Source organism: Ictalurus furcatus, chromosome 14 (genome assembly GCF_023375685.1).
Source record: "Ictalurus furcatus strain D&B chromosome 14, Billie_1.0, whole genome shotgun sequence".
Taxonomy (NCBI): domain Eukaryota; kingdom Metazoa; phylum Chordata; class Actinopteri; order Siluriformes; family Ictaluridae; genus Ictalurus; species Ictalurus furcatus.
Window position 1 is genome coordinate 25,312,573 of NC_071268.1, and position 25,921 is coordinate 25,338,493.

General features: G+C 40.4%; 1 protein-coding gene and 1 long non-coding RNA gene across 3 annotated transcripts in view; one reads left to right on the plus strand and one right to left on the minus strand.

The window, feature by feature from the left end:
• Positions 1-3,680: 3,680 nt before the first annotated feature.
• Positions 3,681-25,921, minus strand: part of LOC128617886 (zinc fingers and homeoboxes protein 2-like) — a 49,225-nt gene continuing 26,984 nt past the window's right edge. For both annotated transcript variants that reach the window (XM_053641099.1, XM_053641098.1), the window contains 2 exons: positions 8,675-11,728; positions 3,681-7,524 (listed from right to left, as the gene is read on the minus strand). In XM_053641099.1, coding sequence (XP_053497074.1) covers positions 8,706-11,495 — 2,790 coding nt within the window. In that variant the 5' untranslated portion in view covers positions 11,496-11,728 and the 3' untranslated portion in view covers positions 3,681-7,524; positions 8,675-8,705. The remainder of the gene's footprint in view (positions 7,525-8,674; positions 11,729-25,921) is intronic.
• Positions 24,813-25,921, plus strand: part of LOC128617888 (uncharacterized) — a 1,550-nt gene continuing 441 nt past the window's right edge. The window contains exons 1-2 of the long non-coding RNA XR_008387624.1: positions 24,813-24,943; positions 25,864-25,903. This is a non-coding gene — a long non-coding RNA (uncharacterized LOC128617888). The remainder of the gene's footprint in view (positions 24,944-25,863; positions 25,904-25,921) is intronic.

The window sequence follows — 25,921 nt, forward strand, 5'->3', positions numbered from 1 at the left end:
TCATCATCATCTGCTGTGACCTTCTCTGCACAGTGTGGTTAATTCTTATCTATCTGTGTGCATCTGAATATGGATAGTCCACTGGACCGCCGTGTTGAAATGTTTACCTCAGTAATATGCTGGAGTAATATGCTGGAGTAATATGCTAAGTAATATGCTAGATATCATGAACTCTGTCTAATTTGAAAAAGCATCTTGATGTAAGTTTTGCTTATTTGCCAACATAAACTGGCTTATATTCACCCAGCAAGCCAGCAGCTAATGAAATGGGTCAAGTTCTAGCTCATGGCAAATACTGATTATTTACGGGATATTTTACTTCTGATTGATTCCTTATTACACTACATAGCATTAGTCATGTATATGAGCAGCAAACGTACAGAGATTGAATGATGTTTTCAGGCAAAATAGTATAGCTGATTTAAAACAAAATTCATTTAACAGATAAATAATTAAAGTTACTTTTCACATGAAACTTAATTTCATCAATTAAAAACATTTGCTTTTTAATACTTAAGTACATTTAAAAGTAGCAACTCTTTTACTTTGACTTGAGTATGTTTTTTTTTTTTTTTTTTTTTTTGCCTGGATACTTCCACTTTCAATTGAGTAAGCTTTTGACACACCTGTACTTTTATTAAGTATCATTCCTCTGCATTTTTCCCACCCCTGACCTCTAGCATAAAATAATTTAAGAAAGGTGTAGACAAATACAGCACATGCAAAACCACGCTGTTCTGCTTTGAATAACCTCAGAGGGACACAAACCATGCAAATGTACAAGTGCAAAATGGTCGGCCGAGGTCCATGTTCCATTCGTATCCCTGAAACGTTAAAAAGAAGGAGATATCTGAACTAGTTAAATCAACGATGAGTTCGGTTATGGTTAAGGGTAGAGTTGGAAAGGTTGGATTTATACGGTGCTATCAGTCACTATAAAATCAGTTCATTTGGAAAATATCCTGCAAGAGCTCCTGAGTTTGTGTGTGTGTATATATATATATATATATATATATATATATATATATATATATATATATATATAAAAAGGAGACTCATCTCGATTGATCAGTTTCAAATTGTATAAATGGCAACTATTACCAAGATAATTAACGCAAATAACAAATAGTCATTTCATTAGGACAAATGTAATGGCACTCTATTAAAGGAAGAAGAGATATTGTGTGTCTATTGTGGCTGACGCTCTGCAGTGGCTGAGCTGCATTACTGGAAGATTTAGCACATGCTGCGCTTAGGAGGTGCTCTTCCACCGTTTAGTTGTTATATTGTAGTTTTTTTTTTTTAGGTTAGTACGTTCGCCTCACACCTCCAGAGTTGGGGGTTCGATTCCCACCGTGGCCCTGTGTGTGCGGAGTTCGCATGTTCTCTCCGTGCTGCGGGGGTTTCCTCCGGGTACTCCGGTTTCCTCCGCCAGTCCAAACACATGCATGGTAGGCTGATTGGTGTGTCCAAAGTGTCTGTAGTGTGTGAATGTGTATGTGATTGTGTGCCCTGCGATGGATTGGCACCCTGTCCAGGGTGTACTCCGCCTTGTGCCCGATGCCCCCTGGGATAGGCTCCAGGTTTCCCCGTGACCCTGAAAAGGATTAAGCGGTATAGAAGATGGATGGATTGTAGTTTTTAGCTCTGTGAACTAAAATCAGTTCACAGAGTGCCACAACACACTTGGTAATTTATGTCTGATTGGCACTTCGTGATCTCAGTATTATAAGATCATGTAAGTTAAGAATGAACAGGACAATCTGATCATTCTAAGGGCATGATTTATCAACATATGTGTTTGAGTATCAAAAAAAATCAGCATGACCAAATCTTTTGTAAATCCGGTGAATATTTTTAGAAACCATCTAGCAGGGTTTGAGAGGTTCTGTGATGAGGATTGTGAAAATCCTAAAACACTACACTGTTAAATACTGCCTGTATTTTTAGCTTACGTGGTCAGAGTTGACTAAGACAAAATGTCTATAGAAAGCACCCTTACAGAGGAAAAGCACAAACTTCTTTCACATGTAAATTTTTTTTTTTACACAATTCATTTATTTTCACACTTTTTTTTTATGTGATCCATTTAGTTCAACATGATTTTTGCACAATTCATTTATATTCACGATTTGTTTACTTCCGTGATTTTCTTTTACACATAATTCACTTACAGTATTTTCATGATTTATTTTTCACGATTCATTGATGTTCATGATTTTTAAATGATTCATTTATTTCCAAGCGATTGATATATATATATATATATAATAATTATTTCCATGTGATTTTATTTATTTATTTATTTCCCACATGATTTGTTTGTTTTCCACATGTTGGACATGGGGTTTTATTTATCACACATTATTCACATGATGTTTATTTGAGTTCACATGTGCTGTTTCAGGGCATAACATATTCATCTCCACGTTATCTTACTTTATTTGAGACCTTTGCCGTTTTTAACGATATACTGTACTATATTACATTAAGTATTATGTTCAAATAAATGATGTAACCCTGCTACTGTATTGAACGAACACAAACTGAAATGTTATTCACATAATCACAGAGTGAGATACACGAGAGGGAAAGTCTTATGCCTACAACACTGCTCCTTAGCACATTAATTATCACACTGCAAAAACCCTAATGTTGTTAACCAACAACTGTTCTGTTTACTGTCTTTGGTATTCAGAGGAAACGTGGCATGAAACCAGTAGGGCATTTGGAACACTAGAAATCATGAATGCAGCTGCCTGTCTGCCTTTAAGTGTGTGTGTGTGTGTGTAATAGTTTTCTCCATGTCATTCTTATTATGCAATTTATGAGACCATCAAATTTTAGCCCTTCCATCTATACGTGCCATAGCAAGTAATTTCCGTTATGTGAGCTGATATGAAGAAAAAATATTGAGTGCCTGAGGTCCTGAGGCATTCTATCATAAAGATACTCACCTTTTATTACACTGGAATTGGCATGTCATGTCATATCATGCTCTCACTGGTGGAGAAGGACATCAGCTTCGCTCTCCTTCTGCCTCTGATCACTATGTGAAACCCCTTAAACATTCGACAACATCTGCTATTCAGTAGCCTCGACTTCCAGATGCAAATGCTTCCTAGATTTGCTCCACCATCAAACTGTAATCGGAGCCATTTGGACGAGGGCAGCAGGAGGGTCTGCTTTCCTCGCGTTTACTTTGTCCAATTAGACCACTTTCCTGGAATTTCTGAAACCGGAACTCTCGGTGCACAGGATGCAGAAAAATAGCTGAACATATTTCTTTTCTTTTGTGTGCATCCAAGTTTATATGACTGTTTTTTTCTTAACACGTGAAGCGTGCTTAGTGCATCATGCAAGACTGCGCTGGATCCAAACCGAGTTGCTGGCTTCAAGATGGTAGGAATCAAAGCCAGTTGTGTGCCACAGGAAAAAAAAAATTAAATAAATAAAATAAAAAAGGCACTGAATTGAAGATACCTGAAATCCACAAGCGTAAAAAGGAAAATAAATCACAGAAGAAGCTGAGCGATTCCCAGCATTAAGAACTGGACGTTTGAAAACGTCTCACAGGCTAGGTATTAATGAGACTGGGCGTGTTTTTCTCTACGTTACGAGACACGACATTCTCAACGAATCGTGTAAATTTTAAAAATGTTTGCTAAATATATTCTATACATACGATTAACACTAGATGTGTTGCTATGTTTTACACCACATCTCTGTTGCATTCTCAATTCTGATCCCTCAGAAGGTGGTGATTAGTTTTCTATAACAGCAGCTCTTACAGTTGTTTGTTCTAATACTTTAGATACTAATACTAATACTTTGTACTAATACTTTTATTGTTTCTGTACCAACGGCTCATTCACAGGGAATTGTATGGTCGGATATTAATAATAATCTGATTAAAACCTGTTGTTATTTTTTTAAAAATAAAGGAAAATGTATAATCATCGATATGGTGAAAGTTTCTGTAAGGTGATGTTGATTTAACATTTAAATAAATATTTACGACTGTTAATAAACCAGTCCCTCTAGGATTTCGCGAATTCTGAAACGAACGCAAGGTAAACGTTTCAAAACGACTGCCGATGCGGGCCGAGACGCGTCATGTGACGTCATCACCATGCACGTTCAGTCGAAGCCCTCTTCGATTCACGTGCGTCCAACATGACTACAGATTAAAAGGTCTCGTTTACCAAGGCTCAACTGCTGAGTTGTATAAATGAGATGAATGCAGATGTAATTAGCCCATGACGATCCAAATTCCAAAGAGTCAAGTTATTTGAAATTCAGTGATACAGTGTTCCTCCGGTAGGTAGATAAGAAAAGTAGTTTGATTGGACTTCCTGCCTAAACGTGTTCTCTAAAGGCAGGCCTTCATCAGTCCAACATCAGCTTAGTAACAGGCACAGTGCCAAAACGGGCACGTTATAAAACTTTATCCTTCATTCAGATGCTCTTTTAAAAGCAGCGCATCTGACCATTATTTGGGACCTTGGGCGAAAGAGAACAGTACGTATGAATTCAATAACACTTTAATTAGGATCACATTTACAGACAAGAGACGGATACCGATGTCTTTTGAGCGTGTTTTGAGTAAGAAACTGTAGTGGATTAATCTGTGTGAAGGTCTGTGTGGGGGCAGGAATTCTTTCTCTTGCTCTCGTGTGTGTGTGTGTGTGTGTGTGCATGTGCATGCACACACACACACACACACACACACACACACACACACACACACACACACACACACCAAAGCAGATGGAGGACACTGAGCTATTGTTTCATTGAGTTCTCTGATCATTCTGATAAAGAAGATTGTGGAGTGCTTCCCAAAAAAAAATCCTTCCAGCATGCAGAGAGCGAGCACTGCGAAACAGGGACTGACTCTTCCATAAAGCATTAAGCAATGCACGCTGGATAAGCCGGGATTCTGGCACCGACTGCACTGTTACTCTCTGTACCACACCGTAAATCTGCAAAAATTTTTCCTCTCACTGTTTGATTTCTGTATTCTGGCCCTATAACCCCTCTTGTACCACTAGGATATTCAAGGGCTGCTTTTTTTTTTTAGGCCAAGTCGAGAACTCTACAGGAATTTGACATTCAAAATCAATTTTTACTCTTGTGCCAAGCTTAATGTCTGCCAAGCACTCTTGTCTTTTAATTATTATGATTTTTTTTCTCCAGTTTCCAGTGAAATACTCAGGAGGCATGTCACAACCATAGCTATAAACAAGTTTTCTCATGACGTCAACACCTGCTGACAAGAGTGAGGGATGATTTGTTGTTAATTTGTTTTTAAAAAGAATTAAAAACGATAATCTGTAATACATATATAATGTAACAGTTGAAAGTGAAGGCTCAGAGTGGATAAGAAAAAGCTCATCCAGTGCCAGCAGTGTCTCTGGAGGTTACACAATCCACACAGTCACCCATGCAGACCAGAAACAAGCCAGAGTGCAGATCAGAAACACCGCATTATTATACCGTAAATGTCATTCGTGCGCTAATTTTAAGACGCACTTAAAATCGCAAGAAACCTCAAAACCGAACCTTATCGGCAGGTGTATGTAAAACTGATAAAAGGTTCAGCTACGTAAAAATCCCTCGCTTACAAAATGGTCTCTGTAAGCAGCTAACCTGACTAACCTTTTATGCTTATGGCTATAAATGAGATCATTTAAAGTGGTTGTGTCATGAGAGACACAAGCGCCATGAGAGACTTGCATCTTAAATTTCATGTGGAGAAAATAAACACGTACGTTCTTTTTTTTTTTTTTTCCGGTCCTTTTTAAACATTCTGTTTTCATTGTGAACTTAACAGTATTAACTTAAACTTAAGTTAATTAATTGAAGTTAACTTAAACAATTGAACAGTTCCTTAATCAGACCACGGAAGGTAAATATGATGGAGAAATCTCCACAAGTCTATGAAAACTCTGCCTTCCTGAGCTAAAGTCTCTAGCCCTGTAGCTAGTCTCTGGTCCGATGAGCTGTCGTCAGCTAAATAATTCACATAAATGTAAGTTATTGGATAAACCACAAGAGAGGATCTGCTACAGAAACCGGTGATGGTTCATGCTTAGAAAACCAGAATCACTGAACTGCAGGTAGTTTTTAAATCTTTATCAGCTCTGCTGCAGTACTTGATTCGGTCCACTGAAATACTTGTCTGGGTTCACATCCAGATTGAGGTCCACCAGTTGATGACCCCTGGTCCGGATGATGCAAAACACAATTAATCAACAAAATTAGATCAAGGGTTTCTCAATCCTCCTCCAGTCCTGGGAACCCACAGCTCTGTACAGTTCCATGGTTTCCTAACTCCCAATACACCTCACCTAGCGTGTGATGTCCTTAAAAACGGATCGAGGATTTAAGATCGGTTGTCTCAGGAGTTAGGAAACTGTTCTTAAGAACCTTGAGGATGTCTTATTGAATACAGAGCATTCGGTTCAAAGAGGTACAACTTCTGCAAACCAAACTTTTTAGGTAGGCTGTGTTTTATTGGATTACAGCAGACAACATCTGTCTTTTGGAGAGTAGTAAGCAGGACCTTGGTATAAGTACAGTATTTCTAATATATGTGACGCTGACATTACAGAAGCAGTAAATATGGAACGTGTATCTGGTACCGGGTTAATTGTTTCTACAGTTGGAATTGAACTATCGCATATAAACGCTGGCGATTGAGAGTGTTTTATTCCTGTACAGGACAAAACAGATTTGCAGATTTGTCCATTGGTGTTTAACAGCAAAGTGATTTTTCCTTCTTTTTTTTTTTTTTCCTTTTTTTTTTTTAAACTGTTGTTTGCAAAATATCACGCTGTAAGAACTGTAAATATAGCAAAAGCGACGGCATGTAATATCCAGAAAGTTTAACAGCACCTTGAAACAGTCAGTAAATGCACTGATTTGAAGAAGTCCCTCCAAAGACAAACTGTAATGAACGTCCGTTTGATATATTGCCAATGCCTGTAGTGGTGCATGGTGTTGTTACAAAAAAAAAAAAAAAAAACCCAAAAAAATAAAAAAAAATAAAATGTAGGACATGTCCACTGAAAAGACCAGCTAGAGCAAAATCTGGGAGCCCCTCGCTCCCATTATAAAATGTAACAAAAAGTTTCTGGCAAAATTGTACAAATCTGTAGCAGTACAGAAAGAAAAAAAAATATTTACAAGAACCTTTTTCTTTAAAGTGTAGTTATGCAGCAAATCCAGCTTTGGCACTCGATGGTCTTGATCTCCTCCATGCATTCATCCTGTCCCTCACTGCTTCAAACCACATGAAGCACCAAGTCGTGTTTCAGAATCACCGCTGCAGATCAGGACTCTGCGCTGTGACCAGGATCCTTCTGCTCCCGTCTGGTGCCGTTTGCTAGCTGGTGCAGTGGAAAAGGGCAAGAAAAAAATCATTGGTTCCAAAAATACATCTCAGAGTAGACCTCTCTTGTTCTTCTTCTTTTCTTTTCATCCATTACTGTGCAAAATGACAGCGGCAGCAGTTCCTACCTGTGGAGAATTGGAACAAAGCCATCATTAGCACTCTGACAGTCTGAGTTACTGACTACACCAGACTGCTGATGAACCCCAAAAGGAATTTCATGCTGACTCGTGTGCTACCTGTATGAACGAACTCAAGCTGCTTGGGAGATTTTAGATACTCTGCCACATTAACAAGTAATTGGATCATCAAAAGAGTTGGAAGTTACACTGCCACCAACTATTCTGCCGAGTTTGACATCTCAGCTCCTAAGGGCTTTTTTTTTTTTTTTAATCTATATTTATGTTCAAAATTATTTTAAAAAATAGCTTTTCTTTTCTTTTTTTTTTTTTTTTTTAAAAAGAAAGAAATGTCAATAACATCAGAATAACAAGAGCTGTGCCTTTAAGCAAATCTTTAAAAAAAAAATAAAAAAAATTTGGCCAAGTCATGCTCTCCAATTTTTTAAGCGGAACATCAAAACATCCAAATTTAACAATTCAAGCTTCCTATTACTTTTAGAAACCTTTTAGTCTGATCACCTGCATATTGTTTGAGGATACCAACAGTATCCATTTATTTAAATAGTAAGAAACCAAGTTGTTTTATATCAACCTTTGAACTAACACAGACAATGTAGCATAATGTGAACAATGTGTTCTAAGAGACAGTAGAAAATTATGGGATATTATATTTGAAATAATATAATAGTGACGGTATAAAGTAACAGGGTCCAGGTTGCCCATGAGCTGGAAAAATTGCAATTCTGTGACAAAACATCTGGCAACCAAAGAAAAATCAATATGCCACCTGTAAGCCAAATGCAAACTTTCTAATGAAAATACTTTTTATGAACAAAGAAACTAGTTCAAGCTAGAAAAAAAGATATTTGTTTCTTCTTTACTGTGATAACTCCTCTATCTCTCCGATAGTATACTGTAGTTAACCATCAAGTCTGCATTATTTGCATAGCAACATCTCAGTATGTCTCAATTCCCTGCTGCACAGCTTTGTTTTTCTTAAGGGAACAACATCAAAGAGCCCAACCTGGGTTCCAGTCCTCTATTCCAAATCTCCATGGCAACAGCCAAATCCTTTGATGAGGAGCGGTCTATTGTGTCCCCTCTGTCTCAATAATCAACAGACCAGAAAAGCATAAGAAAATTTGATCAAACTTACCCTCTTCTTCTGCCCATCTCGTTCTTGTGCCCTAATCCGTGTCTGAGACCAGCTCTCGCGATGCCATCTTAGTCCCCACTGCCTCTTCCACCCACCCTCCACACTTCTCCCCGCTGCCTCCATTCTGACCTCCGTTCCTCCCCACTTCGGACCCACGCTGGCCGAGTGAGTTGTTGAACCACTCTTTGATCTCTTGGCTGCTTAGTTTGGTGCACTCCGCTGTAGGCGTCTTCCGTTCCTGACTTGGCAGAATGACATTCAAGGGCTGATCTGAGATCAGCCGGCCGTTCGACTCGCTGCCACTTAGCTTGTGGAATAGCTCTTTCCACTCGACAGTTCCACTGCGCAGAGCCAGACGGCTGTCTTTAAACCATCTGACAATGTCGGTACGAGCCAAACCTGTCTGTGCCTCCAGATAACTATATTCTTCAGGTGAAGGCCACCGTGTTTGGACAAAGACATCTTTAAGAAGGTTGAGGGACTTCCTATCCATAGGCACAGATGATGAGGTGGGGGCAATGATAGGAGGGAGAGGGCATATGGGTAGCCCACTTTGTTTGTAAACTCCATTAAGCAAAGCATGCTGGTGCTGTGAAAGTGATCTTCTCTCTGCAATGTCAGTCCTCTTGGATCCCATGGAATTTAGGAGGGCTTTTTCTAAGTTGTCTCGAAGGGCTCTTCTTTCTGAGAACCAGCTGTCAATCTCCTCTCTGGAGAGTCTTGTGGTGATTGCAATGTGGTCAACCTCATTGTGTGATGGGAAACTATTCCTCTGAAAACTCTCTTCTAAAACTTTTAGCTGCTCAGCAGTTTTCCCCTTCAGTCTTTCCAGGAGAGGGAACTGGGTTGGGACTGTTTTTGGACGCTCCTTTGGAGCAAAATTATTATTTAAGTGCCGTAAACCATTATGGGCCAGTGCACTCTGATCAGAAAACCATTTTTTACCATCCCCACAGGGGACTCTATTATTACCATTCTGACTCTCTGTGGGTCGACTCTCTGAGCTTGTGGGCTTTTGCTCCACTGACAGCTCTAGTGGTTTACTCTCCAGAGAGAAAGTGGGGATCAAGTTTGGGGCAACAGGTGGGGCCCGTGCAGTCTGAATGATTGGTGGTCTCTTCACTTGAGAAGTCACCAATGGGGGCACCAAGGGTAAGCTTATATCAGTAGGTAAAGGTGACAGTTTGTCTTTATAAATTACAGAAAAGGCAGGAGCTTGATTTCTGATTTGCTGGGGAACTGTCGACCTCTTTAGATCAGTTGAGACTAGGGGAACCATAGATACTCTATCTCTGGGTAACAGGGGAGGGGGGGCCATGGGTACCTTATCTTTAGGGGGTGCCAGCGGAAATACCATTGGCATTTTCCCCTTGTGCAAAGCATAAGGGACAACAACAGGTCGTTTCATATCTGTTGTAATCAAAGGTGGAAGCATGGATCTCTTACTGTCTGGGGGTACAGGAGGAGGAGCCATGGATAGTCTCTCTAGGGGTGGGACCGGTGGAGGTGCCATACGTAACTTTTCTTTGTGTTCATCTGTGGGAATCATGGGGCGCTTTACATCCTGGGCCACCGCTGATAGTCCCAAAGGGCGCTTGAGATTATGCATATTAGTAACTGTTGTCACAGTGACAGTCGCACAGGCAGCAGAAGTTCCATTTGCAGTGGTAGCAGGTGACAGAGTCGACTGTCCAGTAACATGGCAGGACACTGCTGGTGCAACAGACTGGCTGGTGGCAACTGGTTCGCTCACAGGCGTAGGCAAAACGGTGAATGTGTGGTGAGCAGGAGGCATGCAGCCATTGAACATCTTCTTACGGGCTTCTTCCACTTCTTCTGGTGACCAGGTGATGCCCTGTTTGAGCCGCTGGGTGGTAAACCACACCTTGATCTGCTCTTCAGGGTGCTTGGAAGCAGCAGTGAGCCAGGAGAGTTCTGCATGAGTTGGATAGGGGAATTTGTTGAAGGATGTAATGAGTGTAGTGTTGGTGTCCAGTAATGGATTGTACTTGCTTGTGTTCAGAGGAACAGCAATTGTTGGAATGGAGCTCAGGTTTGGGGGACGCTGCAGAAGAGGCATAACATGGGAGAGCCCCTCTAGCATCATGGGCTCAGGGATGATGATTGTTCCGTTTACATTCACTGCAGTGATCTGATCCTTTAACAGCAGATGATCTAAATTACTCTCTACCTCATTTCTATTATTAAAGATTATATTTTCAACATTCTGCATGGTTGATGGGCATGAGGGTAAAAATTCAAAGGCATCATCATCATCATCATCTTGCATAAGCTTAGATTCTGGAGAGTTTGAGTCATCCTCATTCTCAATGGTTTGCTCTAGGACGGTCTGATTGTCAAGTTTGAGCCGCTTGAACTTGAAATTGCTCTCACCTGGATGCTCTGTTTCATTGTGTTCTGTGAGGGAGTCAAACTTCTTGGTGCTGAAGTTGCAGACAGCACACAGGTACAGAGGGTTCAGAATGACGTTGGGGTGCGTGGAGTACACATGTTCTTTGAAGTCGCTGAGATTCTGGGTAGAGAAGGAGCAGTACTTACACTGGTAGCCCCTACTCTGTTGTTTCTGTGGGATGGAGGACTTCTCTTCCATCTTCTCTCCTGTCCCTTCCACATAACCCTCCTCATCCCCCATAGCCACACACTGCCTAGATTCTTGATACACATCTAATGAAGGCTGCTGAGAGGATGGTCTGTCCTCTACCAATTCGTCATCCAATATATCCATTTCCATAGGGCCACCCATTTCCACATCACTAACAGAGACCATGCATGGAGTGAAGGACTTCCTTCGGCTGGACATGGTAACTGCACTGATATGGTTCAGGGGCAAGCCTGACAGAGGAGTTTGCAGGGGTTGCAAAGGTAGGGAGGAAGGGATCGAGGTGATCAGAGTGGATTCCCGATACAGGAGCGGGTCTCTGCAGTTCCTCAGTCCGCTCCGGAGTCGCCCAGCCTTGGCTCCGGAGTCCCCCGCTGATCGGAAACATCAGCTCCAGTGCAGAGCTTCATATGACGTCATCACCAACAACTTACCTGTGCACAGACAATGAAAGCATGGTTAGAAAATTACAATAAACTATTAAAAGACTAAAATACCTTCTTTCTACAGGTTGCCAAATATTGCTCAATTACTTGTAGAGGCTGATACGTTGGGAAACAACAATTCAATTTAATGTAACACTATTACATTAACTAAATATTGATAAGCTAAACATGCTTATCAAGATAAATACTCACAACCAGCAGCACATGGTATAGATTTCCGTTTATGCATTTGTTAAGTAGGACGCTTTGCTATCAATACAATATGGTTTCAGACTGAATCCAAGTTAGTTTCTTAACTATTTCTGTTGGGTGAACAGATAAACCAGTGAACAAAACAGGAATGGCAGCCCAGAGCAAGAGAGGTCTATGGGTTTGCTGGAGGGGTCCACAAGTTCAGGCATTCCACAGAGCAAGCCAACACATCTCCCAGAATACAAGATGTATTAACAACATCAGATAGACAGTAAAGGGAAGAAAGAAAGAAAGAACGAATGAATGAAAAGAAAGACAGCGCTGAAACAAAAGAACCAGAGAAAGAGAAAAAAAATCTATATATTTAGATCTAAATCTAAAAACTGATTTTAGACACAAACAAATCATGGCATGCGACTTTTCCATTAGGGTCTGAGGTTGATGAACACCAGGAATTTTTACAAGCTAAACCCAACCTTAAATGCCACATCACAAATCACATCATCGGTCTGTCTTTACAATGACAGAGCTTTTTTTGTGCGGCCCTGAAAAAGCCCTAACAGAGGAACCATGGTATTTAAACTCTACACTGGACAACAAATGAAGCCTGTTCTTTTCTGCTTTACGTAGGTAAATCTTATGCAAACTGAATTTACGTATATATTTCATGTCCGAACAGTATTGTCCGAATTGAACAGATCAGAAACTCAGAATAATGACAGAATAAAGGTTGCATTTCTGACACAGCATTTCCCAACACCCATACTCATTTTTTTTTTCCACAATTATATTTTAAAAAAAGGGATCTCAATAATATAAGCCCAATCCACAATCACCACAAATTTGTTTAAAGGCTGGTCAATACACGAGGTCAAATGGCATATCAAAAAAGTGTCATTTGGAACCACCGTCATTAGGATCTTCATCTGTTCTGTGTGGGCTTAATTCAAATGTATTCTCACACAGTAGTTTGGACAACAATTTAAAAATGGAAAACAGGGCAAAGACTGACAAATCAAAACGACCATGTCTGACTCAAATTCGGTCTGAAATTCCGTGAATCTTCCTCCATCTTCACCCCTCAGAAACCCTTCAAGCCTTTTCCCCCTTAACAACTGCACGTCTAAATTCTTCCTGACTACCACATGAACATTGATTTTCTGGCCTCCAGCTATTCAAGCCTCATTGAGCAATCTTCCGAAGTACCAGATGTGTCTTAAGATGGTGTTAATGTAAATGCATGTTACTCTTCAGGGCATCTATGCGTCTACACTGCACCAAAAGCAAAAATCCATCAAACATTTTTTTTTTTTTAATATTGTCGCACAACCTGATTGATGGATCGATGTGTGTTTTTTTCCTATCTATCTATCTATCTATCTATCTATCTATCTCTGCAGTACAGCAGGTCTAAATCGATACCTCAGTCTCTGTACTCAGTGCGCTGCTGCCATGATGGCAAAAGTCGGGGTGAATTGTACCGTCCTGATCCTGATAGGGTTCATGTACATGCTCTTCTCTAAATTAAATAAACTGCTGCTCTCTTTCAGAGTATTAATATGTTAAAATATGAAGCCTGACTTCATATCCATGCTGTCGTTATGGCAACGGCAGAGCAGTGTGACCTCTGCGCTGCATATTAATGACTCCGCCTCTCTCTCAGGTGCTAATTAGAAACACACTCACAGCCGCCCAGCGGAGCGCAGACGGGTCCGTACGTGTGAGTGTGTGTGTGTGTGTGTGTGTGTGCGCGAGAGAGAGAGAGAGAGAGAGACTAATGATACGTTCCGGTTAGTGAGTGACGGGGGTACGGGCTGGCATCACCGAGGTGATGAGCCCATCGTAATGAAACATGCATGAGTCGTCTTCTGTCCCCAACTCACACTACGCACTCCTTAAAGACAGACACACAAAAAATGTGTCTGCATATTCATTAAAAAAAGAAAAGATAATTAATTGAGTCAGACCTACATAAACACACACACACACACACACACACGCGCACACACACGCGCGCGCACACACACACACACACACACTACAAGTAACGGTCCTGCAATCGCTCACTGGTTACGATCAATCAGTGTTCTTCATATTTTTTTTACTTCTTATTTATAAATGGATAGAAATTTTTATAACCACACACATCTCTGCTGCAATGTATTTTTTTTTAACACTAAACTGACTAAAAGACAACCAAGAGTGCTACTCGAGACTTGTGTGTATGAATTATAGCAGTTCAAATGTCCATTTGGCCCAGACACTTTACTGTAGCTGTCAGAACCATGCCATTACCATGGCAACCCATCCAGCCCATAAGTGAGGCAGTCTATGCAAAACTGACCGCTGCTGTCACTGATGAACCGTTACACACCAGTTTGTTTGGACAAGCTTGTATTGCTAATTACGACGATCACACTTAGACCAAAGAAGCTGGGGAGGGGGGAAATTTTTTTAAAAATGCAGGGCTGATTTAGAAATTTGGAAAAATCAATGCTAAATGTTGGAACAGCTTGTACAGTGGTGGCGTCTCCAACAGCGCACAGGGATGGAAGAGCGCTAAAGGTTAATTAGTGTTCCTTTTTTTATTTATTTTTTTTGCTATGGCAGATATGTGTTTTTTTTTTTTGTTTGTTTTTTTTTTTAACCGAATTCAGACACCAAACTTTTGCTAACGAGTTTACAGGCTATGATTTTCACAACTTAATGAGATTTCTGTATTTTCTGCCCTTGAAGTTTGAGAGAGTGAGTTTGAAACAAAAAGAGCAACTAACAAAAAGAGGCAAGGAAATACAGATCATCCACACGGAATGTTAACTGAATGTTACACGGTTCACTAAATTGCTGTATTGCGATGACATTTGTGTCCCAGTACATTTACACATATGTATACAAAGATAAAAGACATTTCAAAACACGGGAACCTGTGTGCATGTTTCAGATAAATAACTTCAAAAACTTCAGTATTTTGCCCCAGGCCACACTGAAATATGATCGTTAAAATGTGTGTGTGTATATATATATTTAAATCTTATTATTTTTGTGAATTAATGTGCAAAATAATTTAACATCTCATGCTTGAAACATCCTTTTCCACGAGTTGTCCCTTATAGATTATGAAACATATACATTTTAATCAGAACGTCCTCGCCACCTTGTTACGTGAGTCACATGGAAGTTGCCTCATCTGAATTTCCTGTAGATCGTGAGAACAAGAAAGGTAAGTTCTCTCATTGTTTTTTTCCCCCTTTATTTTCAATTATATTGACTGATAAGAGTGGAAACAAAATGTCCTTAATGTCCTCGTATCTTTAGCATGGACTCTAGTTAACCACGTTTTCTACATTTGCTAATTCTATGTAAAAACAAACAAACAAACAAACAAAAAAGCCCCACGTAGCTCAATCCTATTACTCAATTACAAACAAAATTCAGGCATTTTCCCCAAAGAAACCTTAAGGGAAAAAAAAAAAATGAAAGGATGTTCCATGAGATGGTTTAACACATATTTAAATGGTTAAATACGTATTTTTTTAGTTTCAGTGTTGAAGAAAAGAGTTACAATGGATAAGCGGAACCACATGGATAAGAAAAGACCTTAACAATGTCCTGATTGAAGCTTTAAAAGTATGTCATATGATCAGTATGAATAGATGGTATGAATTATGAATTATATATTACAAAGGCTTGGGAAAAGGCAGCAGCATTCATACCCAGCCATTAGAGCCAATATGATTTCAATGCACATAACCCTCAACTAGACTCGTAATGGATTATGCCTCACTCGCGTCAAGTAAACAAGCAATTGTAAATCGGATATTAAGTGTGCATACGCGCAACGCATCGAGAAAACGTTCTCGATTTCTTAACCCTGTCAGACCCAGCAGTCCATAGAGCGGGATGTAATTCCACAGTCTTTAGAAAGAAGGAAAACGACTGTATTTATTTCTTAGGAAATTAGAGATACAGTGCTAGTTAGAAATCACCCGGGATCCCCCTATGCGGATAATCATCGAGCTAGCTGCTGCGTTGCTCATGCTATCGTGGGGCTCAGTCCAGATGCGCACCCAGGAAAGTATTTCATCGTATTCAACACTCTGGCTGTAATTCAGCGTCATGAACCGTTACGGCTTTTGTAGCAGACCCTCACGTGATTTTCTATAAATCGCTCATATGAAGGCAGCTCAGGGAGGAGCTTTCACAGACTACTCGAGTCTGAAAAAAGAGTCAACGAGAAAAACATGTTTAATGACGTTTGGATAGAGTAGCACGCATTTATTCTGCACTCCGAATCAAACAGATGTCTCGTCTGTTCCGAGTCCGTGGCACTAGTCCAAAGAGCCAACATGAAAAACCAGTATGAAACACAACGTAATCATTTCAAATTGATGAGTCTTATTTATAGACATAATTATTAAGCATTAAAAGGTAATTGCTGTCATCATTCATGCTAGTTCCTTACCCAGACCTGTGTAAGAAAGGAATTCGACGTAGCCGAACCTTTACAAATTTAAATGGAAAACTCCTGCTCTATTGTGGTTGTATATAAATCCGTTTTCATTCACTGGCTCTGTTGGTGATATATAAACCAGGCGTGTGCGTGGCTATTTGAACACTGAAACCTTTATTTGGTATTCATTTTACCCTGCGTCCTCGTGACGTCGGGGGGGGGGAGAAGAAAAAAAAAAACATGAAAAAGAAAATAATACTTTATAAAACGCAGAGCACACCACCAGCCTAGTTGGGATAAAAAGTATTGAGAGCGGGTGCAGGCGGGAGTGGGCGGGCACATATGAAGCTCTCGAGATAAAAGAGAAAATACATTTCCGATCACGTTTAGTGGAACTCTTTTACAAGTCATGAAAACTACAGAGCTCCCGAGCGGCGCGACGGAAAAGCGTTCTCCGAGAGATCGACGTCTGTGGCCTGGAGTTTCGAGAGCTAAACTGGTCTGCGTTCACACAGTGACGCTAGCCAATCACGTGCGTGTGTGCGCTCAGGTATGCGAAAGAGCACATATAACGCTTTCCTCGGATCGTGTGATGCTGTCCAATGACGGAGCCGGCTTCACGTGTCTCGGAGGAAGCACGTGTTAGCTTTCACTCTGTTGTATGGTAGAGGAGAGCTGACTGGGGGGGGGGGGGTGAGAACCCTCACCCTAACCCTAATGACTTCGGTAAATGATTATCTATACCGAATCCAATTTCCACATGTTTCACTCCTGAACTCTGTGGCATTTAGAACTTTCACAAAGTTTGTATGTTACCCGACGTCAGCGTGTACACTGCGCTCTCTCTCTCTCTCTCTCTCTCTATCTATCTCTCGTGTTACCTTCGGTGCGTCTGACTTCTATGGGGTTCAGATCATTTAGCAGCGCTGCTCCACGACTCTGGAACTCTTTACCGCCGGATAATAATTAAGTAATTAAGTCCCTCCTCAAAACACTTTTTAAACTAGCTTACTACAAATAACTTATATTTATGTTGGTATTTATTCCTATCATAATGCTCATTTTTATTTATGATTATATTTATCTTTTGTGTCCTTTTATTGTAAACTTGATTATGTCTGTAAGATGTCCTTGAGAGTCTTGAAAGTCTTCTTCTTCTTCTTCTTCTTCTTCTTCTTATTATTATTATAATAGCAGGGCTAAGGACTGAAACACTGACCTGACATTCGGCAGGACAGACATACGGTAACGTTTCTGCTGTGCATTTAATGTTTCTCTTCGTTATTCCTCAATATTACATCTGTCAAGCACCTGACCAGATGTGCCGCCTCTGAGCGAATTAAAGTGGAGCAGAGAAAAGCTTGCAGTAGAGAAATGATAAGTGATTAACTCACGTTGTCTCATCTCCTAGCAATTAACCGAATATCCGCTCATTAACGCTTACAGATATATGAATATTAAAATGATATGTCATTACATGACATCATGCCTAATCTCTAGATACGATGCTTCATGCTACTGTCGACCGTCACGACCGGAGAAAAGTGAAGTTCGCATCAGTGAGTGACGGCCCACTCAAACGCTGCAGCACGTCTGCGGCTCGTGCAGCCGGTTTCGAAGACGAGGTGACGAGTTCAGCGTTTAATAGCACTTGAGAACGGCGGCCTTGAGGGCAACGGCCCTCTGACTGAGCTTAAAGGCAGTTTTACTGACGGATCACGAGATAAAACCCTGTTTGTGTGTGAAGGTTACAGATCAAGTGGAAAGAAAGAAAAGAAAAGAGAATGACAGACAGAACGGGCGAAAAAAAGGAAACTGTGTTCCTCACGGCAGGATAACTGAATTTGAATAAGCTTAGAATTAATTTCAATCTGATCACAGAGGTCTTTAATACCTTATCAGTTCTGCAGAGACAATAGGCATAATCGCTTTAATACTCCGAGCCGCACAGAGAGAGAGAGCGAGTGAGAGAGAGGGATCAATAGAGAAAGAGTTAGATAGATGAAGAGAGAGACAGAGTTAAATAAATGAAGGGAGAGAGAGAGAGAGAGAGATGGAGAGACAGACAGCTCAAGAGAGGGAGAGTGAGATGGAGAGAGATCACGAGAGGACGAGAAAGAGATCAGGAGAGAGAGAGGCATGCAGAGAGACAGACAGATTAACAGAGGAAGAGAGGGCGGGAGAGAGGTAGACAGATCAAAAGAGAGAAAATGAGAGAAAGAAAGATCAAAAGAGGCAGAAAAAGAGCAAGAGACAGATAGACAGATCAATAGAGGAAGAGAAAGAGGCAGGTAGATAGATAAATAGATAGAGATAACCTAGAGAGAGAGAGAGAAATCAAGAGAGGAAGAGAAGAAGAGGGTAGGGGGAGAAGAAGATAAGAAAGACAGATCGAGAGAGAGAGAGACAGATCAAGAGAGTAAGGCAGAGAACAAGAGTGAGAGAGACAGATCAAGCGAGACAAACAAAGAGAGAGAGACAGATGAATAGAGGAAGAGAGAAAGAGACAAATCAAAAGAAGAAGGAAAAGAGGGAGAGAGTGGGAGAACAGAGGCGGATCAAAAGAGAGTGAGACCGACAGATCAAGAGAGGAAAGAAAAACAGAGAGAGAAAAAGATAGACTGATAGAGGGAGTGTGTGTGTGTGTGTGTGTATGTATATGTGTGTGTATGTGGGTGTGTGAGAGAGAGAGAGAGAGAGAGAGAGAGAGAGAGAGAGAGAGAGAGAGAGACTATACTGTACTGTAGTGCACATGTTAAATGAAACACTCAAAAAAAGAAACACAACAGGTGCATGCACACACACACACACACACACACACACACACACACACACACACACGCGCACACACGCACGCTGCATGAACGGAGAGGCTACTCTGAATGAGTGTACAAATCCCTCAGCTCTGTGGAAGAGCAGTGACGCTGAGGCAGGACCGGAAGCCTGTCGCTGTGGTTCGCCGTTTTCTGCTCGGTAACGGAGCCTCATTAGAATAATCAGAGTCTAATGGCAGATTTTGGGTGAATCCCCTGACGAGAAGACTCGACTGCAGAACGGGACACTCGACTAGTTGCCTTGGTAACCATCGGCAAACCTCTCACGTGATTGGATCGGCATCCTCTTCAGACGTCGAATAGAAAGCCACTCGAGATGAGCTCGCTGTTGATTATTGATCCGACTGATTAAGCACTACAGATGGGGCTGTGTTTAAAATTCACGCAGGAAAAACTCGGAGAATTCACCACGTCTGTCTAGATAATGTATAAAAAGCTTATACATAAGAACAACAATGCTACCCTCCTCACTTCAGCAAACACACACACACACACACACACACCCCTCACACCCTTCCACCAACAGTGCAGATTTGGTCCAAAGCTACATTGGTGAAGATCCCAGGCTGTGCTGTAGATCATTAGTTATACATTAGGAGTGTAATGACATTTACACTGGTGATATTAGGGACGGCTGAAACACACAAACGAAATCAAAGCGTAAACATTCGTCATTCTTAATGCAAGCAAATCATTTAACTCAAAATAACGCAGGCTAACCTTTAACCCTTCCGTGTATCGTGCCTTCACTCATACACGGTCACATATGCAATATTAGAAAGGTTATTTTTAATACTCCATCCACCCTAACCGAGCAATGCAACCATTAACACTGTAGCATTTGATTATATTTACCTCATATGTACAAAGTGATAGGTGTTGATTGGATTACTCATAAGTCATGTCATGAGATAGTAGAGCTTAGCAATCTCCAAATCCGGAATATTTCTGTAAGTAGAGCAAGAAATATTTCAACGTTAAGATTTACGAGCACGGACAGTGACGAGGCCAAACCTTTTTCCCCCCAGGTGTGTGATATGTTTGAATGTGATATGTTCTGATGAAACTATGGAGCCAGCTTTCTCGAAAAATACATTTGGGAAACAAAACATGGAAATCTGTCGGTAAAATCATCTCTCAAGGCAAGCTTGCAGAAATGAAAACAGCGGCTAAAGCTGTAAATGATTCAAACGAACGTCAACGTTCCGACATTTCAGTTAACGTTCGCTTGCTTAAAGGTGCGGTAGGTGAAAGACTTATCTTCCATAGTACACCTCGAACATCTCCGGGGGTAAGTGATGCAAAGAGATTCAGCTGATAAAAACCCTAGCGCCATTAAGCGTTGTTCCAATCCAACTTGGTGAGCGGGTCGGATGCAGCGTTTCGGTCTAAACTCTCTACATAAAAAGTTAGTAAGATCAAGTAAAAAGACAGAAAAAAAATGAAACATTTGTCAGACTACAACAAACATGAGCTCTTCTTAATAAGACGCACACTGATCAGCCATAACATTAAAACCATTTGCTTAATATCGTGTCCCGCTTGTGTCGCCAAAACAGCTCCGACCCGTCGAGGCACGGACCTCTGAAGGTGTGCTGTGGTATCTGCCACCAAGACGTTAGCAGCAGATTGTTTAAGTCCTGTAAGTTGGGAGTTGACGCTTCCATGGATCGGACTTGTTTGTTCAGCACGTCCAACACACCCTCGATCGACTACGCAGCCTCATACGCGGCACGCTGTGGTCCACCGTGTGTTCTGACTCCTTTCTATCAGAGCCAGCATTAACTTTTACAGCATTCTGTGCTACAGTAGGTCTTCTGTGGGATCGGACCAGACGGGATAGCCTTCGCTCCTCACACGCGTCAGTGAGCATTGGGCGCCCATGACTCTGTCGCCGGTTCACCGGTTGTCCTTCCTTGGACCGCTTGAGTTCGGTACTCGCCACTGCATCCCGGGAACACCCCACAAGACCTGCCGTTTTGGAGATGCTCTGACCTAATAATCTAGCCATCACAATTTGGAGCTCATCAAAAGTCGTTCAGATCCTTACGTTTGCCCATTTTTCCTGCTTCCAACACGTCAACTTTGAGAACTGACTGTTCACATACTACCTAATAAATATACCCCACCCCATGACAGGTGCCACTGTAAGGAGATAATCAATGTTATTCACGTCACCTGTCAGTGGTTTTAATGTTATGGCTGATCTGTGTATATACATATACAGTATCTTGATAAATAATTTGTTGAAAAATACTATTTTCAATACTTTCAAAGTCCAAAATATTTTTACACAATATTTCGTTAATAATATTTTGGAGCTAAAACGCTGGACGTATTTTTAAGTAGTAATGGTTTTTATCCTGTTTTACTCCTCTGATGTCTTTGAATGAATTTTACTGATTTAAAAAAAAAAAAAAAAAAAATTAAATAAATCAAGTTTCATTTGAATTCGCATGCCCTTCTGGAGTAATAAAACCATTAAATAGGTTTTATAAATGATGCATGAAAGGGTTAATCGTGCCACATCACAAGATCACTGACATGTCCTTACTACAATGACATCACATCTTAACTGTAGAAAAGATCTGTCACGTGATGTTCTGACCTCAGAGCTAGAGCATTTCCTTTATATTTGTAAAGCTCTTCTATACTATTTTTCTCTTCAGACCCTTGATGTATGAACTACTCCTTTATACCGGGGATTATGCTGCATTTTTCTTTTTCCTAGCCACTAGTTTGATGACCCGCGGATCTTTCTTTCCCTCCTTCCATGTTGTTTCAATCAGCCCTCATCTTTCCTGGGTTGAACAAGGTTGCTGAGTTCAAATCATTAAATAACTTTCGTTTTTTTTTTGTTTTTTTAAATCTCTACGCATTTGAATTTATACCACAGCGCTGCTGAATTCTCGAATCTGATTGGACATACGGTGTTGATCAGAACACGTTTGTTCTGATACGTTATCGTTTCTATAGTAACAGCTCATTCATGAGGACTTGTGCGGCGGACACGCCACATAATCCAAGACTAATAATAAAGAAATAAACGTGTTATTTAACAAAGAAAAACATATCCATTGGTATGGTGAACTTTAACATTTACAGGGCCCTCCAGTAATATTGGCACCCTTGGTAAATGTGAGCGAAGGAGGCTGTGAAAATTTGTCTTTATTGTTTAACCTTTTGATCTTTTGGTCAAAGGATTCACAAAAACACTCTGCTCTCATGGATATCAAACAATTGCAAATACAACACAGGTTTGTCAAAAAATATCTTTGTTAAATACAGGCGTGCAACAATTATTGGCACCCCTATGAATTCATATGAGAAAAATATATTTGAAGTATATTCCCATTGATATTTTACATTTGTTTAGTACACCTGGGTGACTAGGAACAGGAAGTTTTTCAACCATGACTTCCTGTTTCACAGGGGTATAAATATGAGGTAATACATAGGCCAAATTCGCTTAGTCATTCATAACAATGGGTAAGACCAAGGAATATAGCTGTGATGTGCGGCAAAAGGTTGTTGAGCTTCACACAATGGGGCGTGTCTATAAGAAAATAGCACAAGCATTGAAAACGCCCATTTCCACCATCAGGGCAATAATTAAGACGTTCCAGTCGACTGGAAATGTTATGAATCGACCTGGAATTGGACGTGTGTCTATATCGTCTCAACGTACTGTGAAGAGGATGGTTCGAGTGGAGAAAAAATCTCCAAGGATCACAGCTGGAGAACTGCAGAAGTTAGTTGCGTCTTGGGGTCAGAAAGTCTCCAAAACTACAATCCGAAGTCACCGACATCACCACAAGTTGTTTGGAAGGGTTTCAAGAAAAAAGCCTCTACTCTCATCCAAAAACAAACTCGAGCGTCTTCAGTGTGCCAGACACTACTGGACCTTCAAATGGGATCGGGTTCTATGGTCAGATGAAACCAAAATAGAGCTTTTTGGTAATAAACACCAGAGGTGGTTTTGGTGCACACAGAGAGGTAGCCATATGGAAAAGTACCTCATGACCACGGTTAAATATGGTGGTGGATCTTTAATGTTTTGGGACTTTTTTTCTGCCAGAGGACCTGGACATTTTGTTAGGATACATGGCATCATGGACTCAAATATCAACCGATATTAAATGAAAACCTGACTGCCTCTGCCAGAAAGCTTCAAATGGGCCGTGGTTGGATCTTCCAGCAGGACAATGATCCAAAACATACATCAAAATCAACACAAAAATGGTTTACTGACCACAAAATCAAGCTCCTGCCATGACCATCCCAGTCCCCTGACCTGAACCCCATAGAAAACCTGTGGGGTGAACTGAAGAGGAGAGACCACCAGCGTGGACCTCAAAATGTGAAGGATCTGGAGAGATTCTGTATGGAGGAACGCTCTCAGATCCCTTGCCATGTATTCTCCAACCTCATCAGTCGTTATAGGAGAAGACTCAGAGCTGTTATCTTGGCAAAGATAGGATTTGACTAAAAGGGTGCCAATAATTGTTGCACACCTATATTTAACAAAGATATATATATATATATATATATATATATATATATATATATATATATATATATATATATATATATATATATATATATATTTGTATAAACCTGTGTTGTGTTATTTTTGTGAATCTTTTGAACAAAAGATCAAAAAGTTAAACAATAAAGGTAAGTGTTCACAGCCTTCTTTGCTCATATTTACCAAGGGTGCCAATATTAGTGGAGGGCACTGTATGGAAAGTGTCTCCAATGTCAGTGTTTTTCCACTACAGGATAGTCTTCAAGAGGGAAAGAGACAAATTGAGCCTGGAAAGACTGTTTATACTGTAGCTGTTATAATGTACATAAGAGCAGGAACTAAATTGCTTCATGGACATGCCACAACATTAAACGTAACTAGAAATGGATAAAAAGTAGAACTTGCAGAAATGTACTCATTGGCAAATTGCTATGGTACACAAAGAATAAAACACTTTGGGATGTTTTGCTATGGGAAAATAATCGACTTCATGGTAGTAACGGTAACGCTTCGTGTTGTGCCGCAACTCACCACATCATTGGTGATTATTTTCCAACAACAGCACGTGTTCTAAGTATTATTTAACTCCTCACTCGGTGATAAATGAATTTACATTGGAAAGACTAATAAAACAAATTTATTTCCCTTCCACATAACAGCAAAAAAAAAAAAAAAGGCTAAATTGATATCTCAAGCCAAAACAAAAGCCTACTGTCCCGTCATTCATGACAGAGGCTACGCTACACAGGCTTCCACCCGAAAGACTCCCAGGCTCGCCATTAAGCAGGTCCAGTTCTGAGATCCAGCTCGCCGGCCAAGCAGCAAATAGTTTGGCTGCACACTCTGTACCGCCTGTTTTAGTGCAGATCTGAAAAAAAAAAAAAAAGACTGACTCTCTCTCTCTCTCTCTCTCTCTCTTTCATCCTTTCCACCATCACCCTCACTTTTACTGGACACACATGAAGTATTGATCTGTTTACACGGGGGTGGAGCGGCGTCTGCAGTGACGCTAAACAAAAGCAGGAACTACAGCGGGGGAAAAGCAAGGGAAAGAATGAAGGAGAGAGCGAGAGAGCAAGAGACACAGCGAGAGAGAGAGAGAGAGAGAGAACGAGAACACACTGCTGAATGTGGATTACAGGACAGAGATAATAAACAGAGGCGTCTGTGTATACGTCCAAGCCAGCACACAGCAGATGGTAAGATGGTGTAGAGGTGCCGTCTGCGTGGGTATATTAATATTTCACATCACCCTAATTGATTAACCTAAACCTTTTTTTCTTACAGTTTATGATATTATGATTGTATTTCTGGAAAATCAGTCTGAGAAACCGGTTTCTCTGCCATTCTTTTTTTTTTTTTCCCTCCTATACTCCTGTTTGAATTAAATCTTAAAGCAGTGCTTCGGAAAAAAATAAAGACATTTAAACAATTTAACCACTCATCCCAGGTTTAACTGATTAGTGAGACATGTTTGATGACGGACATCTGCTTCTGTAACGTATCTAATAAGCCCAAAATATTCAATCAAATCCCGCCTCCGCCCTGTGTGTGGAGTTCGCATGTCCTCCCTGTGCGTCAGGGGTTTCCTCTGGGTTCTCCGGTTTCCTTCTCCTAGTACAAAGACATGCGTTGTAGTCTGGTTGACGCTTCCAAATTGTCCATAGTGTGTGAATGGGTGCGATTGTGAAGTGCGACGGGTTGCCAGGGTGTCCCCCCGCCCCATGCCCCGAGTTCCCCGGGATAGGATAGGCGATATGGAAAATGGATGGATAATTCTAATAAAATTCTAATAAACTTTTTTCTTTTTATGTTTTAAGCACAAAGTGTAGTAAGAAATACATTACAAAGCAACATTATAGAATTCACAAGGATGATCAAGTTCAGATATAATTGCAAAAATAATCATAAGGAGATAAAGTACACAAATATAGAATAAAATAAAAAAATTAATAAAAAAAAAAACAAAACAAATAATGAAATCATTTATTGTTATTAATAGAGATCCGAAATCCAGCAAAAAATAGTGGATCAGATTTTTTTTTTAGTATAGATTTTTATTATATTTATATTTTTTGATGAGAGATTTTATTATACTTATACTTTATTATATTTGCAGTGTACAGTTTTTGATTCTCAGGAGCATGCTGCGGTTTTGGGTAAGTTTTAGTTGTATT